The 17,182-nt window shown below is 43.8% G+C and overlaps 1 protein-coding gene across 1 annotated transcript; it reads right to left on the bottom strand.

Annotated features, from left to right (window-relative positions):
* Positions 1-1,861: 1,861 nt before the first annotated feature.
* Positions 1,862-11,902, bottom strand: LOC121554398 (inhibitor of growth protein 2-like). Its single transcript, XM_041867968.2, has 2 exons — positions 11,606-11,902; positions 1,862-4,246 (listed from the first exon to the last, which is right to left on the bottom strand). The coding sequence occupies exons 1-2, from the start codon at positions 11,745-11,747 to the stop codon at positions 3,534-3,536; spliced, it is 855 nt and encodes a 284-aa protein (XP_041723902.1). The 5' UTR covers positions 11,748-11,902; the 3' UTR covers positions 1,862-3,533.
* Positions 11,903-17,182: the final 5,280 nt, after the last annotated feature.

Raw genomic sequence — 17,182 nt, forward strand, 5'->3', positions numbered from 1 at the left:
TCGAGCAGTGAATTTCAAACACAGATTCAACCACAAAGACCAGGGAGGTTTTCCAATGCCTCACAAAGAAGGGTATCTATTGGTAGATTTTAAAAAAAAGGTGAAGTTATTAATTACACTTTGGATGGTGTATCAATACATCCAGTCACTACAAAGATACAGGCGTCCTTCCTAACTCAGTTGCTGGAGAGGAAGGGAACGACTCAGGAATTTCACCATGAGGCCAATGATGACTTTAAAACAGTTACAGAGTTTATTGACGGTGATAGGAGAAAAATTAGGATGGATCAACAACATCGTAGTTACACACAATACTAACCAAATTGACAAGAGTGAAAAGAAGGAAGCCTGTACAGAACAAAAATATTCCAAAACATGAATCCTGTTTGCAACAAGGCACTAAAGTAATACTGCAAAAGATGTGGCAAAGCAATTAACTTTTGGTCATGAATACAAAGTGTTATGTTTGGGGCAAATCCAATACAACACATTATTGAATACCACTCTACATATTTTCAAGCATAGTGGTGTCTGCATCATGTCATGAGTATGCTTGTAATTGTTAAGGACTGGGGAGTTTTTCAGGATAAAAAAGAAATGGAATGGAAAGCACAGGCAAAATCCTAGAGGAAAACCTGGTTCAGTCTGCTTTCCACCAGACATTGGAGATTAATTCACCTTTCAGCAGGACAATAACCTAAAACACAAGGCCAAATCTACATTGGAGTTGCTTACCAAGAAGACTGTGAATGTTCCTGAGTGGCCCAGTTAGATTTGACTTAAATCTACTTGAAAATCTATGGCAAGACCTGAAAATGGTTGTCTAGCAATGAGCAACAAACCATTTGTCAGATCTTTAAGATTTCTTTAAATAATAATGGCCAAATGTTGCACAATCCAGGTGTGGAAAGCTCTTAGACTAACCCAGAAATACTCACAGCTGTATTCGCTGCTAAAGGTGCTTCTACAAAGTATTGACTCAGGGGTGTAAATACTTATGAAAATGAGATATTTCACTGTATTCTCTCTCTTCGGATGTCTGGGGGTTTAAAAGGGGAGTGCGAAGGTACCCACGACAGGCATATCCATTGTCACCTAGTAGGTGGCCTTCATATGCTCCCCTTTCCAGCATTTCACGCAGATCAAATCAAATCAAATCAAAGCCTATTCCCCCTCAGGAGACTAAAAAGATTTGGCATGGGTCCTCAGATCCTCAAAAAATTCTACAGCTGCACCATCGAGAGCATCCTGACTGGTTGCATCACCGCCTGGTATGGCAACTGCTTGGCCTCTGACCGCAAGGCACTACAGAGGGTAGTGCGTACGGCCCAGTACATCACTGGGGCAAAGCTTCCTGCCATCCAGGACCTCTATACCAGGCGGTGTCAGAGGAAGGCCCTCAAAATTGTCAAAGACTCCAGCCACCCTAGTCATAGACTGTTCTCTCTGCTACCGCACGGCAAGCGGTACCGGAGTGCCAAGTCTAGGTCCAAAAGACTTCTCAACAGCTTCTACCCCCAAGCCATAAGACTCCTGAACAGCTAATCATGGCTACCCGGACTATTTGCACTGCCCCCCCACCCTATCCTTTTTACGCTGCTGCTACTCTGTTAAGTATTTATGCATAGTCACTTTAACTCTACCCACATGTACATATTACCTCAACTACCTCAACTAGCCGGTGCCCCCGCACATTGACTCTGCAACGGTACCCCCCTGTATATATAGCCTCCCTACTGTCACTTTATTTTACTTCTGCTCTTTTTTTCTCAACACTCTTTTTGTTGTTTTATTCTTACTTTTTTGTTTAAAATAAATGCACTGTTGGTTAAGGGCTGTAAGTAAGCATTTCACTGTAATGTCTGCACCTGTTGTATTCGGCGCATGTGACCAATAAAATTTGATTTGATTTGATCATTATGGGGTATTGAGTGTAGGTGGGTGAGAAATCAATTAATTCAATTTAGAATTCAGGCTGTAACAACAAAATGTGGAATAAGTCAAGGGGTATTAATACTTTCTGAAGCCACTGTAGGTGATAGTGTAACAGTAGAAGAATGTGTGTGAGGTAAAAGTAAAGGGAGTTACAATTTGTTTATTTATTGAGTGCCACCAGTGTGTGACACACAGGTGATAGTAAAGTGACAATTCATGGCATTTGTGTGTTGATTGTTCACACAGGTGAGCTGATCCTACAGGACCTGAAGGCCTGCAACATCCTGTCTGTCCTCTTCCCTGACACCCACGTCCAGTGTCTGACCCTCCTGGGAGGAGGAGACGAAAGTAGCACCCTACTGCTGGGCCTCATCACAGTCAGGCTGACACCACAGTAACCAGCACCAGGGAGGACGACTTGTTCATAGAATCCAATAGTAGCGAGGATGAAGACAAATAGGACAGTCAGAACCATGTAGGAGTGGAGTTTGTTCGGGAACTTTATTTCTTTATGTGATACTTTTTAATTCATGACTATTTGGAAATATCCTGACTTACTGAGACACTTCTTCAGTATAAAAGAGGGTGACCTGATAAGTAGAAGAACGGAACGTAAAATGTATATTTCAAGAAAAGGATTCAAAATCAAATTTTATTGGTCGCATACACATATTTAGCAGGTGTTATTGCGGGTGTAGCGAAATGGGAAGAAAAAAATGATTGGTTCCCCTATCTGCGGTATAACTGTTTTAATGGATAAAATAAAAACAGGACGGAAATTACACATACGTGACATTAAACTAGTTTGACAGAATATGTAGACTGTCTCAACAAATATGAACTCCCATTCCAGACAGTGCCCCAACTGACATCACTATTTAGCAAACCGAAGTACTGCACCTGTGGATGGTCAATTGAAATGACAGTTGGGAAAGAAATCATAAAATAACCAAAAAATTGAAATTACTGTCAAATCCCAACTCAGGTAAACACCTCACAGAAACAAAGCAATCTACCCCTCTGTCAGCCATACAAAATAAACATAGCACAACCAACTATTTGGCCCCATCTGGTACAGTGATTAATGAATTGAGACTCACGGATTTGGAACAGACTTATTTTAAACTGCATAAGAAATTAAAAGCTTACTCAACTGTAAGAAAAATGGGGCAAATATAATATATTAATTTTTACAAAAAGGACATCATTCAGCTACATTACATCAAATCAACATTTCCAAATGGGCTAGTAGGCCAAAATGTGCTTCTCGAGTTAATCAATACACTTGTCAGAACGGAATTTAAGTAACACACGATAAAGACAGAAGACGGCAGCTTTAGGCTGAGGATCCTTAGAGTCAATATCAGACTTCCCAAAATAACATTTAGGCTTCAGTGTGAGTCGCCAGTATTGTAACAGCACCAGTTCAGTATTGGTCAAGTCCTTTGCTCAGAGTAAGCGCTGCTGGAAATAGAGTTCTGATTGCTCTCAGAACTTAACATTTTGTCATACCTTGAATGAATCACTTGGAAAAACTCAACCCTCAGTTCAACAATGTTCCGAGAGGAAAGGGACAATGGATGGAGGACTTGTCACTACTACCTGGACCTCCGGTCCTTTTTGTTCTTGTCCAGGCTTTTGTCCATAGTCTTTTCATTGTCCCCTCTGCACTTGGGACAGAACCACTTCCCCTTGGGCTTGTAGGTGAGCCCCACGCAGGAGAAGTGGAACCACTCGATGGGGCACGCATCGTTATCGCAGCCGATCATCTCTCCGTATGACACCTGCTCGCACAGGCAGTAGGTGGGCTCGTTGGGGTCGATGGTGAACTCCACGGGCGAGGCGTCGCGCTCCTGCTTGGCCTTGCGCTTCTTCTTCTTGGCCGACTTGGACCTTTTCTCCCGCGGCTGCAGTGACAGCTCATCCGCCGGGTCGTCCATCACCGCTCCGTTCCCCGAGGCGTGGTTGGAGTCGCGGCTCTCGCTGTTACGCTGGCGCCTTGGCCGGCGGGCCGAGGAGCGCTCGGCAGGTGTGGACACCACCGCCTCCTGGACAGAACTGGAGCGCCGCTCGGTGATGACCCGCTCCCGCTCACTGGTCTCGCTTGGCTCCTGGAGGCAGAGGGAATCCATCTGGCGGGAACGGTTCTCTACCAGCTCCGTCATCTGGGTAACCACATGGATCTTCTCGTCGCCGAGCTCCTGGCTGGTGATGAGGGCCCGCTGCAGCTGGATCTGAAGCCTCTTACGTTGTGCCGCGTCCTGCTCGCCCTGGTAACGCTCGTAGACATTGTCAACCTCCTTCAGGACCTCTGCAAAGCACACAGAAGGAGAAAATATGTATACGTTAGGATGGGTCTTCTGCATTTGTTAAGTTACTGAGTTGAATAATCATCATGAGGGACTAAATAACATCTGACGCTGTGTCAGTCAGTGGGTAGGGGAAACTTTTACCTACTCATTGAAGTCCCTGGTAGGAACAAGGGAAAAATGCATGAACATTTGTGAGCACAATTGTATGCATGTATAAATAGCTACTGCAAACTCTGGGAGCACTGGAAATCACCTAATGGCAATCTGACAAACGAGTAATGAGCTGGAAAATCTATATGAATGTACACTGAACAAACATAAACGCAACATGTAAAGTTTTGGTCCCATGTTTCATGAGCTGAAATAAAAGATCACAGACATTTTCCATAATTTTCCACAAAAAGGTTATTTCTCTCAAATTTGGTGCACAAATGTTTAAATATCATTGTTAGTGAGCATTTCCCTTATGCCAAGATAATCCATTCACCTGACAGGTGTGGCATATCAAGAAGCATGTTCATTACACAGGTGCACCTTGTGCTGGGGACAATAAAAGGCCACTAAAATGTGCAGTTATGCCACAGATGTTTCAAGTTTTGAGGAAGCGTGCAATTGGCATGCTGACTGCAGGAATGTCCACCAGAGCGGTTACCAGATAAATTAATGTTAATTTCTCTACCATAAGAGAAATGTTGTTTTAGAGAATTTGGCAGTACGTCCAACTGGCCTCACAACCACATTCCACGTATAACCACGCCAGCCCAGGACCTCGACATTCGGCTTCTTCACCTGCGGGATCGTCTGGGGGGGTGAGCTGAGGATGATTTCTGTCTGTAATAAAGCCCTTTTGTGGGGAAAAACTCATTCTGAATGGCTGGGCCTGGCTCCCCAGTGGGTGGGCCTGGCTGCCAAGTGGTTGGGCCTATGCCTTCCAAGGCCCATTCCATGGCTGCACCCTTGACCAGTCAAAACAATAGATTAGGGTTATATGAACTGTAACTCAATAAACTCTTTGAAATAGGTGCATGTTGCGTTTATATTTTTGTTCAGTATAGCTTGCTTCATGAGAGAAGGCTTTTGGAAATAGCTTGACGTCGGCAAGTAGCCTATATGTTTTGTCCTGGTAAAGTTGTCTGGCTGACTACTGTCATCACCCCTCTAGCTGGCAAAAAACCCAACAATATTTACAGATATCTAACTAGCTAGCTAGTTTATCCACTGAAAGTTAGCGGTTTAGCTCAATGTCTATCTGCAGACTGTGGTTACTACATGCTGCTGCCACTGCCATTGAGGATGCTAGCACTGTCTCTGGCCCACACTCCAGCACAGTAATGCACCAACGTTGGATGCCAAACGCCAAAAAACGTCACCAAAAGGAGGCTGCTAGCTACAGTAGCTGATATCAGTACACAGTGTCCTTCGCCCGCGCCAGCTGAGCACCGCTTTCCCGCAATTCTGTTAACATCATGGCGAGGAAAGTAGCTAGCAAGCTAGGACACCGATACAGTGTCCTCTGTCCCTGCCTGCCGAGCACTGCTTTCCCGCAGATCTGTTAACGTTACGGGGAGTGAAGCAGCTAGCATTTATTGTCAATCAGTGTTGCTTCCTAAGTGGACAGTTTGATTTCACAGAAGTGTGATTGACTTGGAGTTGCATTGTGTTGTTTAAGTGTTCCCTTTATTTTTTTGAGCAGTATATGTGTGATATATATATATATATATAGAGATCAGGGTTTGAGAGATAGTTGATTATTATAGTATCGCGATGTGTGCCCGATGATGCCCCTCGACCCTAATTTTCTCCTGGGCGCACAATAGAGTGTGCCTTGTGTGGCCTCATTAAAATTATCCATAGCCTATACCGGTTTGAGGGCCCTATACTCTAGGCTACATGAGGGGCCTATACTTTAGGCTATATGACTAGGCTATATGAACAGCATGCTCGGAGCGGCACAGGGCAAAGTTATATTTCTAAGAAAATATACTTCAAGTTTTTGCACTGCTCGGATGGTGCATATAAAACTAAGCTATACCGCATTACAAACTGCAATGGATAGGTGTTCCCAATCATGAGTCCAGGCCTGCACTGCTCTTGCTGATGTGAACCATTTTGTGCTGCCTAACCAATGACTGAGCTGTGTACAGTGGCACTTCAGAAGGCTAGTCAAAGGCTTCTTTTGAAAATATTGTTTTAATCTGTGTGCACGGACTAGGCCTACTAATTTCCTGTTCAGTTTGAGAGGGAGAGCGCGAAGATGAGGACCGGCGGGTAAGCCTCCATTCTTAAATGGAAGAAGTTTGGAATCACCAAGACTCTTCCTAGAGCTGGTCGCCTGGACAAACTGAACAATCGGGGGAGAAGGGCCTTGGTCAGGGAGGTGACCAAGAATCCGATGGTCACTCTGACAGAGCTCCAGAGTACCTCTGTGGAGATGGGAGAACCTTCCAGAAGGACAACCATCTCTGTAGCACTCCACCAATCAGGCCTTTATGGTAGTGGCCAGACGGAAGCCACTTCTCAGTAAAAGGCACGCCAGCCCGCTTGGAGTTTGCCAAAAGGCTTCTAAAGGACTCTCAAACCATGAGAAACAAGATTCTCTGGTCTGATCAAACAAAGATTGAACTATTTGGCCTGAAGCATGGTGGTGGTAGCATCATGATGTGGGGATGTTTTTAAGCGGCAGGGCCTTGGAGACTAGTCAGGATTGAGGGAAAGATGAATGGAGAGATCCAGAGCGCTCAGGACCTCAGACTGGGGCGACAGGTTCACCTTCCAACAGGACAACGACCCTAAGCGCACAGCCAAGACAACGCTGGAGTGGCTTTGGGACAAGTCTCTGAATGTCCTTGAGTGGCCCAGGCAGAGCCCAGACTTGAACCCGATCGAACATCTCTGGAGACCTGAAAATAGCTGTGCAGCGACACTCCCCATCCAACCTGACAGAGCTTGAGAGGATCTGCAGAGAAGAATGGAAGAAACTCCCCAAATACAGGTGTGCCAAGCTTGTAGCGTCATACCCAAGAAGACTTGAGGCTGTAATCGCTGCAAAAGGCGCTTCAACAATTTTGTTATTTGCAAACATCCTGTTTTTGCTTCATCACTATGGGGTATTGTGTGTAGATTGATGAGGGAAAACATTTTTTTACATTCATTTAAGGATTAGGCTGCAATGTAACAAAATGTGGAAAAAGTCAAGGGGTCTGAATACTTTCCAAATGCACTGTAACTTACATTACTATGAAGCTGCAGCTGCAGAGATGGACAGCGCATGGGTGCTGAAAGTAGGCTAATTCAAGAAGGTCCAATTCATTTAAAATAGTCTACATTTTAATTTGACTTAAGGCTACTAAGAACAAGGGGGCTTTGTGTTGGAGCCCATTTCGTCCTATTCAATAAGAGGTAGGCCTACATGTTTTACAAAATTAGTAGTCTACATTTACATTTACATTTTAGTCATTTAGCAGACGCTCTTATCCAGAGCGACTTACATGAGCAATTAGGGTTAAGTGCCTTGCTCAAGGGCACGTCGACAGATATTTCACCTAGTCGGGTCGGGGATTAGAACCAGCGACCTTTCGGTTACTGGCACAACGCTCTTAACCACTAAGCTACCTGCCGCCACCTGCCGTCTACTATCCATTATTTCTTCAGCCAATTCCTTCAGTCACCATGCACTCCTTACATATCTCAGTGTCAGTGAAGAGCTTGGTGTGTTAACTTAAAACCAGGGCTTGAGTTGAGGGGGTATGTGAGGGTATTGTGGCTTTGTTAAAGAAAATGACAAAGCATAGGCCTACCCTTTTTTCAGCTTAAGATTTTGAAAAAAATGATGGACCTGATTATATAAAGCGATCTATAACAGCAATGCTTTATACTAGAAACAAGCTGTCAAATGCCAGGGAAAGACGTGACTCCGATGCATATGGGATATCTTTGGTTCGTCTCTATGACATTCAGAGGCTGTGGTAAAATCTTCTATAACCAAGGAGACAAAATTAACTTCTTTGCTCGGGAACTAATGTCTGAGTCGGTCACTATCAATTGATGTTCGACATTTTAACAGGCCATTAAACATACTAACTCCAAATCAGTCAAGAGCAAGCCAGCTAGCCTAAGAAGAAACAACAATTAATTTAGGAAATAAATTGTGAAGCATTTGTGACACACTACAGGCTGGCGGGAGCGCTCAGCATTAATAACAGCAGTTCAACAACATACCTATAAAATTCACATTTAGGCTATATAAAAAACAAAATTAAAAAAAGACTTACATAATGAAACGAAAAATGCCTTATTAGGCTATACAGTGCCTTTGAATTCGCTTTTAGAAACACGAGTTCGGCCAGTCTTTGGTTTGAGGATCATGCGCTGAGCTATGCATGCCTAGTTTGTAAATTTAGCCTAGCAGATGCTATTATATTCCCATGCCCTAATCACAGTCAAAACAAATCTATTTTGTAACAACAATATCACGGAATAAAGTACAGAATGTCAGTTTCACAAATTCAAAAGGGTACAAGTGCATATAGGCCTACCTGATGACATGTCTGCTGTGTTAAATATATTTTTCTCGACTTCATTGATGATCAAATACTTCAGTTCTGACTGGTTCTGTTGAGCTCAACTTTTACAGTTGATAGAAAACTTTAGGACAGTTCCAAACTTATACTATCCTCTTTTGTTAACAATACCCTGTATAGAAATCATTACGTCTCTGGTGCTGCAGCATTCACACAATCAATGTCGTGCTCTGTTGTGGTATTAAAAAAAGATTCTGCTTGTCTCCAGTCATGTAAAATGACGTAGAATTGCATGAAAAGTATTTATAGCAGGCCATTTATTCTCGGATCGCAAATAAGATATTCATGCAGTGCTTTTATTAAATGGATATCTTTTCACCCCTACCCTTGTCTGCAGTGGTCTGGGAATCCGCAACCTTTGCTACTTTGACAAGGCTGGTCTGTCCTAGGAGTGAGGGTAAACGGTAGGCATGTTCTCTGCTATTTTCTATTATTATTTTGGGTATATGGTAGGGTCACTTGTCTTTTTTCAAGCATTCAGGGAGGGTAAAAAAACATTTTACTGAAGGGAAGGCCATCCATTTTCATTTCAGAGGTCTAATTTTCTCCAGGTATCCCTCATTACAAATAACGTACAGTCCCTAACTTAAAAATGCCTCATGAGCTTAGATCAACTGACTTACCACTTCAGAACAAAAAAAAAAAGCTTGTTTTACTCCAATGTTTGTAAACAAAGGAAAATGTAAACAAACAAACACTATATAGCCTCAAAACATGGTTAAAACCATAATTGTGATGTCATGGATGGTCAATTCTTGCATCCATAGCTCTGTCTATGAATTTGATAGTGATTACATTTCTCCAGCCCCATCCCTCAGCTTTTTACCAAACAAGGGGTGGGGAGGCAGCTTTGTTATTGTTTCTACTGCTGATTTAACAATCCCTTGAAAACGGCACGTAGTTGTCAACGGTTTTAGCGGCGCTGGGGGTCTCCTTGCCCCACAGCAGCCAAACCGAACGCTCGGTATTGTGACGTTTTATTGATAATGACCGAAAACGCTCAATAGCACGCAATGTTGAAAATAAATCTTAAGACATGTACTTAAATGTAGTTTTGTCATTGACTAAAACAAGCAGACAAGAAAATTGAGTTTGAAAAGGGTGATGTGTCTCCCGAGTGGCGCAGTGGTCTAAGGCACTGCATCGCAGTGCTAGCTGTGCCACTAGAGATCCTGGTTCGAATCCAGGCTCTGCTGTAGCCGGCCGCAACCGGGAGACCAATGGGGCGGCGCACAATTGGCCCAGCGTCGTCCATTCCCTCGAATGGCTGGCAGGGAGGTAGCTCAGTTGGTAGAGCATGGCGTTTGCAACGCCAGGGTTGTGGGTTCGATTCCCACAGGGGGCCAGTATGAAAATAAAAAAGAATAATGTATGCACTAACTGTAAGTCGCTCTGGATAAGAGCGTCTGCTAAATGACGTAAATGTTAAAAATGTAATGATGTTTTTGCTGTGAGCCAATTGGGTAACCTAAGTAACAACAGGTTGTTTTCTCCACAGGCGGGCGGGGCATTCTAATACCGATTCAGGAAGTGACGACACTTTCCGCCTGTTCAGGCAATAATATCTATCTGCACACTGCGGTTACTACATGCTGCGCCCACTACAGGTAACTTACTACATGCTGCGCCCTCTGCCATTGAGGCTGCTAATGCTGTCTCTGGCCCACACTCCAGCACATTAGGCGGCGGTAATGCACCAACATTGGACGCCAACCGCTGAAAACCCCCCACCGAAGAAGGATGCTGCTAGTTTGCTTGGGGACAACGGTACAGTGTCCTCCGCCCCCACCTGCCGAGCACTGCTTTCCCGCAGTTCTGTTAACGTTACGGCGAGGGAAGTAGCTAGCTAGTGTAGCCAACCCAACTCTCGTATGGCACTACTGGGTGGTGGGTGGGGCATATAGTAAAAGTGGTCTGCAGATATAACCCCTGATCAGAGAAGGGTCTAACAGTCGCAAAGTCAAAATTGGCTATATATTTATCTTAATTTAAGGTTAGGCATAAAGGTTTGCAGTGTGGTTAAGATTTTTAAATCAGATTTTTATAGAAGAGAAATTGTAGAAATAGGCAGGGTTTAGCCAGTCGGAGTTCTATAAAGAGGCCAGAGTTCCTGTGTTGGAATTGCGAGTTGGATGACGGTTGAAAGCGTTTTTTTCAGAATTCCCAGTTGTCTTGAACACACTGGAGTCGGAGATCTACGAGTTCTCAGTTGTTTTGAATGCGGCACAAGTACTGGCAAAATTACCTCATACATTGCACATTTTCATCATCAGCGTTAGAGCAGATTGCAACAACGACCATTACGCTTTATTTGTTTTACTGCTAGCTAACAGTTAACGTTGGTTGTACTATGAATTTTACATTTGCTAGCAAGCAACACTATCGACAATAAATCAACATCCCTTGTAAAATAAACAAAAACGAATGCAGATAACAGGTTTACCAACTCGAAAGAAAGCCGTTAACGCCACAACACCACCCCTCTTACCAAAATGGCTGATCCTCTGTGGCTATCAAGTCAACTCGGACCTGACTTCTCCAACACGGAGACATGTTGTTGAGGATAACAAATTGAAGGCATACATTTTACTCGATAGACTAACCTAGCTATATATTTCAGCACACAAAAAACTCGCTTTCAATGCTAGCTAGTGTGTGGAACATTAACGTTAGCTAAAGTGGATCGGGGCATTTGTCAATCCAGCACACCCAGTTTTTGCGATTTTATCGTCAAACTCGCAAATACAACCACTAAAACAACGAGAGGAAAAACAATACCTTGATACTTTGAGTCAATTTCTCGCAGCAGAGATACGTTTCTTTGTATATCCAAAGGCATGGACTCAACACATTCCAAATAATCCTCCACATAGCTGACCAGTTGTGACTTTTCCACGTTTGGATAGTTTTGACCTAACATTGTTCCACCGATGCATCGAGACAATCAAGAAAACATGTAAATATATTTGAGATAAGGCATTTAGTATGATTTCTAATGGTTTTCTTGCTCCAGTATTGTTGTTTCCTATTCCCTGGGCAGTTCACTTCAAACAAAACTGCACACAGTGCGCATGGGCGCAGTGTATTCCTTTTATGGCAAAGCACAGCGTTTTCGCATTTTACTTGACAGGGGGATGGGCCGTTCATATTTCTAGCGTTTGGATTGGCTGTGAATAAAATAAAGGCAGCCTTTATTATTATGAACTTTTCCCGGGAAAGTAAATCACTAATTAAGTATTTTTAACACCATTTTTTATAAAATCGTACTATTTTGTTCCACCTGCAAATATAGTTGTTCACTGGACTATGCTAGTATAATGCTTTTTAATGAAAGGGTTGGTTAGAAAATGATTTCCATTCATGGTGTAGCAGCACCCAAAGTGCTCAGTTCCCTAACTTCCCTTGTTATGTATTATCATAAAAGCCATTTTTGTTTTTGTCCAGAATAAGTTGAGCACATCTCTCTCTCTCTCTCTCTGTGAGTGTGTGTGTGTGTGTGTGTGTGTGTGTGTGTGTGTGTGTGTGTGTGTGTGTGTGTGTGTGTGTGTGTGTGTGTGTGTGTGTGTGTGTGTGTGTGTGTGTGTGATAGACATTGAATTCTGCAGAGGCACATAGATACACTTAATAATATATTGGCCATTTCAGCACATCACATGTGACATTATTACATCTCTTCATCTTTCAAACCTAGAGGCAAAACAAGATATTCAAGTTCTGATGGAAACCCCAAATGCAGTCACCTCTCTCTCTGTGTGTGTGAGTGATATTGGGTTTTGCAGAGGCACATACAGTGCATTCAGAAAGTATTCAGACCCCTTGACATTTTCCAAATTTTTTTACGTTACAAGGCTTATTCCAATTGTGTTTATATTTTTTATTCCCTCATCAATCTACACACAATACCCCACAATGACAAAGCAAAAACTGGTTTTAATAAATTTTTGCAAAAAATAAAAAGACATACCTTATTTAAATAAGTATACAGACACTTTGCTATGAGACTCGAAATTGAGCTCAGGTGCATCCTGTTTCCATTGATCATCCTTGAGATGTTTCTAAATTACAACATGATTGGAGTCCACCTGTGGTAAATTCAATTGATTGGACATGATTTGGAAAAGCACACACCTGTCTATATAAGATGCCACAGTTGACAGTGCATGTCAGAGCAAAAACCAAGCCATGAGGTCGAATGAATTGTCCGTAGAGCTCTGAGACAGGATTGTGTTGAGGCATAGATCTGGGGAAGGGTACCAACACATTTCTGCAGCATTGAAGGTCCCCAAGAACACAGTGGCCTCCATCATTCTTAAACGGAAGATGTTTGGAACCACCAAGACTTCCTAGAGCTGGCCGCCCGGCCAAACTGAGCAACCGGGGGAGAAGGGCCTTGGTCAGGGATGTGACCAAGAACCCAATGGTCACTCTGACAGAGCTCCAGAGTTCCTCTGTGGAGATGGGAGAAACTTCCAGAAGGACAACCATCTCTGCAGCACTCCACCAATCAGGCCTTCATGGTAGAGTGGCCAGACGGAAGCCACTCCTCAGTAGAAGGCACATAACCGCCCGCTTGAAGTTTGCCAAAAGGCACCTAAAGACTATCAGACCATGAGAAACAAGATTATCTGGTCTGATGAAACTAAGATTGATGTCTTTGGCCTGAATGCCAAGCGTCACGTCTGGAGGAAACCTGACACCATCCCTATGGAGAAGCATGGTGGTGGCAGCATCATGCTGTGGAGATGTTTTTCAGTGGCAGGGACTGGGAGACTAGTCAGGTTTGAGGGAAAGATGAACGGAGCAAAGTACAGAGAGATCCTTGATGAAAACCTGCTCCAGAGCGCTCAGCACCTCAGACTGGGGCGACAGTTTCACCTTCCAACAGGACAATGACCCTAAGCACACAGCCAAGACAATGCAGGAGTGGCTTCGGGACAAGTCTCTGAATGTCCCTGAGTGGCCCAGCCAGAGCCCAGACTTGAACCCGATCAAACATCTCTGGAGAGACCTGAAAATAGCTGTGCAGTGACGCTCCCCATCCAACCTGACAGAGCTTGAGAGGATCTGCAGAGAAGAATGGGAGAAACTCCCCAAATAAAGGTGTGCCAAGCTTGTAGAAAAGGACTTGAGGCTGTAATCGCTGCCAAATGTGCTTCAACAAAGTACTGAGTAAAGGGTTGGAATGCTTACAGTACCAGTCAAAAGTTTGGACACACCTACTCATTGAAAGGTTTTTCTTTAATTTTACTATTTCCTACATTGTAGAATAATAGTGAAGACGTCAAAACTATGAAATAACACATACAGAATCATGCAGTAACCAAAACAGTGTTGAACAAATCAAAATATATTTTATATTCAAGATTCTTCAAATAGCCACCCTTGCCCTTGATGACATTATTGCACTCTCTTGGCATTCTCTCAACCAGCTTCATGAGGTAGTCACCTGGAATGCATTTCAATTAACAGGTGTGCCTTCTTAAAAGATAATTTGTGGAATTTCTTTCCTTCTTAATACATTTGAGCCAATCAGTTGTGTTGTGACAAGGTATTCAGAAGATAGTCCTATTTAGTAAAAGACCATGTCCATATTATGGCAAGAACAGCTCAAATAAGCAAAGAGAAACGACAGTCCATCATTACTTTAAGACATGAAGGTCAGTCAATACGGAACAGTCGCAAAAACTATCAAGCGCTATGATGAAACTGGCTCTCATGAGGACCACCACAGGAATGGAATACCCAGAGATACCTCTGCTGCAGAGGATAAGTTCATTAGAGTTACCAGCCTCAGAAATTGTAGCCCAAATAAATGCTTCACAGAGTTCAAGTAACAGACACATCAACTGTTCAGAGGGGAATGTGTGAATCAGGCCTTCATGGTCGATTGCTGCAGAGTGAATGAAAAGCAGCCAACAAGTGCTCAGCATATGTGGGAACTTCTTCAAGACTGTTGGAAAAGCATTCTAGGTGAAGCTGGTTGAGATAATGCCAAGAGTGTAAAAAATAGTAAAAATAAAGAAAATCCCTGACTGGTAGTGTATGTAAATTTTTTATAAATGTGAAAATGTCTCAAAATCAGTTTTTGCTTTCTCATTATGGGGTATTGTGTGTAGATTGATGGGGTGGGGGGGGGGACAATTTAATACATTTTAGAAGGCGGCTGTAACGTATCAAAATGTGGAAAAAGTCAAGGGGTCTGCATACTTTCCGAATGCGCTGTAGATAGACATAACAATATTTTGGCCATCTCTTCATCTTTCAAAACGAGATATTCAACGTCTGACAGTAAACCCCAAAGGCAATCATATCAAAATCAAATCAAATTGTATCGGTCGCATGTGCCAAATACAACAGGTGTAGACTTTACATTGAAATGCTTACTTACGAGCACATTACCAACAGTGCAGAGTTAAAATATTTGCTGAATAAAAAAGGAAATAGTAACACAATAAAAACAATAACGAGGCTATATACAAGGAGTACCTGTAACGAGTCAATGTGCAGGGGTACGAGGTAGTTGAGGTAGTTGAGGTAATACAGTATGTACATGTGGGTATGGTTAAAAGTGACTAAGCAATCAGGAAATATAATAAACACCGTAGCAGCAGCATATGTGAAGTGTGAAAGTGTGTCTGTGTGAGTGTGTATGTGTGTGGCGTCAATATGCATGCGTGTTTTGTGTGTGTGAGCCCTGTTCCTGGAGAGCTACTGTCCAGTAGGTTTTCACTCCAACCCAGTTGTAACTAACTTGATTCAGCTGGTTGATAAGCTGAACCTACAGGACAGGTAGCTTTCCGGGAACAGGGTTGGAGAGCCCTGTTCTAGGGCCTTCCTCTGACATCGCCTGGTATAGAGGTCCTGGATGGCAGGGAGTTCGGCCCCAGTGATGTACTGGGCCGTACGCACTACCCTCTGTAGCGCCTTGCGGTCGGATGCCGAGCATGATGCAGCCAGTCAAGATGCTCTCAATGGTGCAGCTGAATAACTTTAGAGGATTTGAGGGCCCATGCCAAATCTTTTCAGCCTCCTGAGGAGGAAGAGATGTTGTCGTGCCCTCTTCACGACTGTGTTGGTGTGTTTGGAACATGATAGGTCCTTAGTGATGTGGACACTGAGGAACTTGAAGCTCTCGACCCGCTCTACTACAGATCCATCTATATGAATGGGGGCGTGTTCAGCCTTCCGTTTCCTGTAGTCCATGATGAGCACCTCTGACCTCCTCCCTATTGGTGCTCTCATCGTTGTCTGTGATCAGGCCTACCACCGACATGCCGTCGGCAAACTTAATGATGGTGTTGGAGTCGTGCATGGCCATGCAGTCGTGAGTGAACAGGGAGTACAGGAGGGGACTGAGCACACACCCCTGAGGGGCCCCCGTGTTGAGGGTCAGCATGGCGGACCACGTGGGAGCGGCCCATCATGAAGCCCAGGATCCAGTTGCAGAGGGAGGTGTTCAGTCCCAGGATCCTTAGCTTAGTGATGAGCTTGGAGGGCACAATGGTGTTGAAGACTGAGATGTAGTCAATGAACAGCATTCTCACGTAGGTGTTCCTTTTGTACAGGTGGGAAAGGGCAGTGTGGAGTGCATTTGAGATTTTGGCATCTGTTGGGGTGGTATGCGAATTGGAGTGGATCCAGGGTTTCTGGGATGATGGTGTTGATGTGAGCCATGGCTACAGATGTGAGTGCTACAGGACAGTAGTCATTTAGACAGGTTACCTTGGTGTTCTAAGGCACAGGGACTATGGTGGTTTGCTTGAAACATTTAGGTATTACCGACTGGGTCAGAGAGAGGTTAAAAATATCAGTGAAGACAGTTGCCAGCTGGTCAGCGCATGTTCTGAGTACGCGTCCTGGTAATTTGTCTGAATGTTAAGCTGTTTAAAGGGCTTGCTCTCCGTAGCCGATGTGAGTGAGATCATACAGTCATCAGGAACAGCTGGGGTGTTACAGGAGGGGGACGCAGTTCCGGAGCGACCCACTAGGTGTCGACCCACTAGGTGCCTCTGACAACCTTAGGCACCTCCTCACTCACAGTCTGGACTAATCATTATCCTAACTGTTCACCTGTGTCTACCTGTTCACCTGTGTATTTATGCCCTCACTTCCCTGTGTTCCCTTGCTCTGTTCCTCAGCTAGTTTCTCGATGCCAAACAGTACTAATCAGTGTCTGATCGCGAGACATTTGTACAGGTACTTGAGAAGTGTCCTCCCTGTTTCATTGTTGTTTTCAGTCTTAGTTAGTATTTCGCATGTTTGCTGTCAGCCTGTTTTTGGAGACCAATTTGCTCCTCCTTTATTGTATCGTGTCAAGTCTGTTATTTTGTATCCTGGTTTTGGGACCACCAGTAA

The sequence above is a fragment of the Coregonus clupeaformis genome, unplaced genomic scaffold (assembly GCF_020615455.1).
Source record: "Coregonus clupeaformis isolate EN_2021a unplaced genomic scaffold, ASM2061545v1 scaf0003, whole genome shotgun sequence".
In the NCBI taxonomy this organism is placed as follows: Eukaryota; Metazoa; Chordata; class Actinopteri; order Salmoniformes; family Salmonidae; genus Coregonus; species Coregonus clupeaformis.

Bases quoted from the DNA above. Each gene is read 5' to 3' on its own strand.
- LOC121554398 (XM_041867968.2), bottom strand. From the start codon at position 11,747: ATGTTAGGTCAAAACTATCCAAACGTGGAAAAGTCACAACTGGTCAGC. The intron at 4,247-11,605 runs GTATTGTTTTTC...TGTGCTTTGCAG, and splicing joins AATTGACTCAAAGTATCAAG to AGGTCCTGAAGGAGGTTGAC.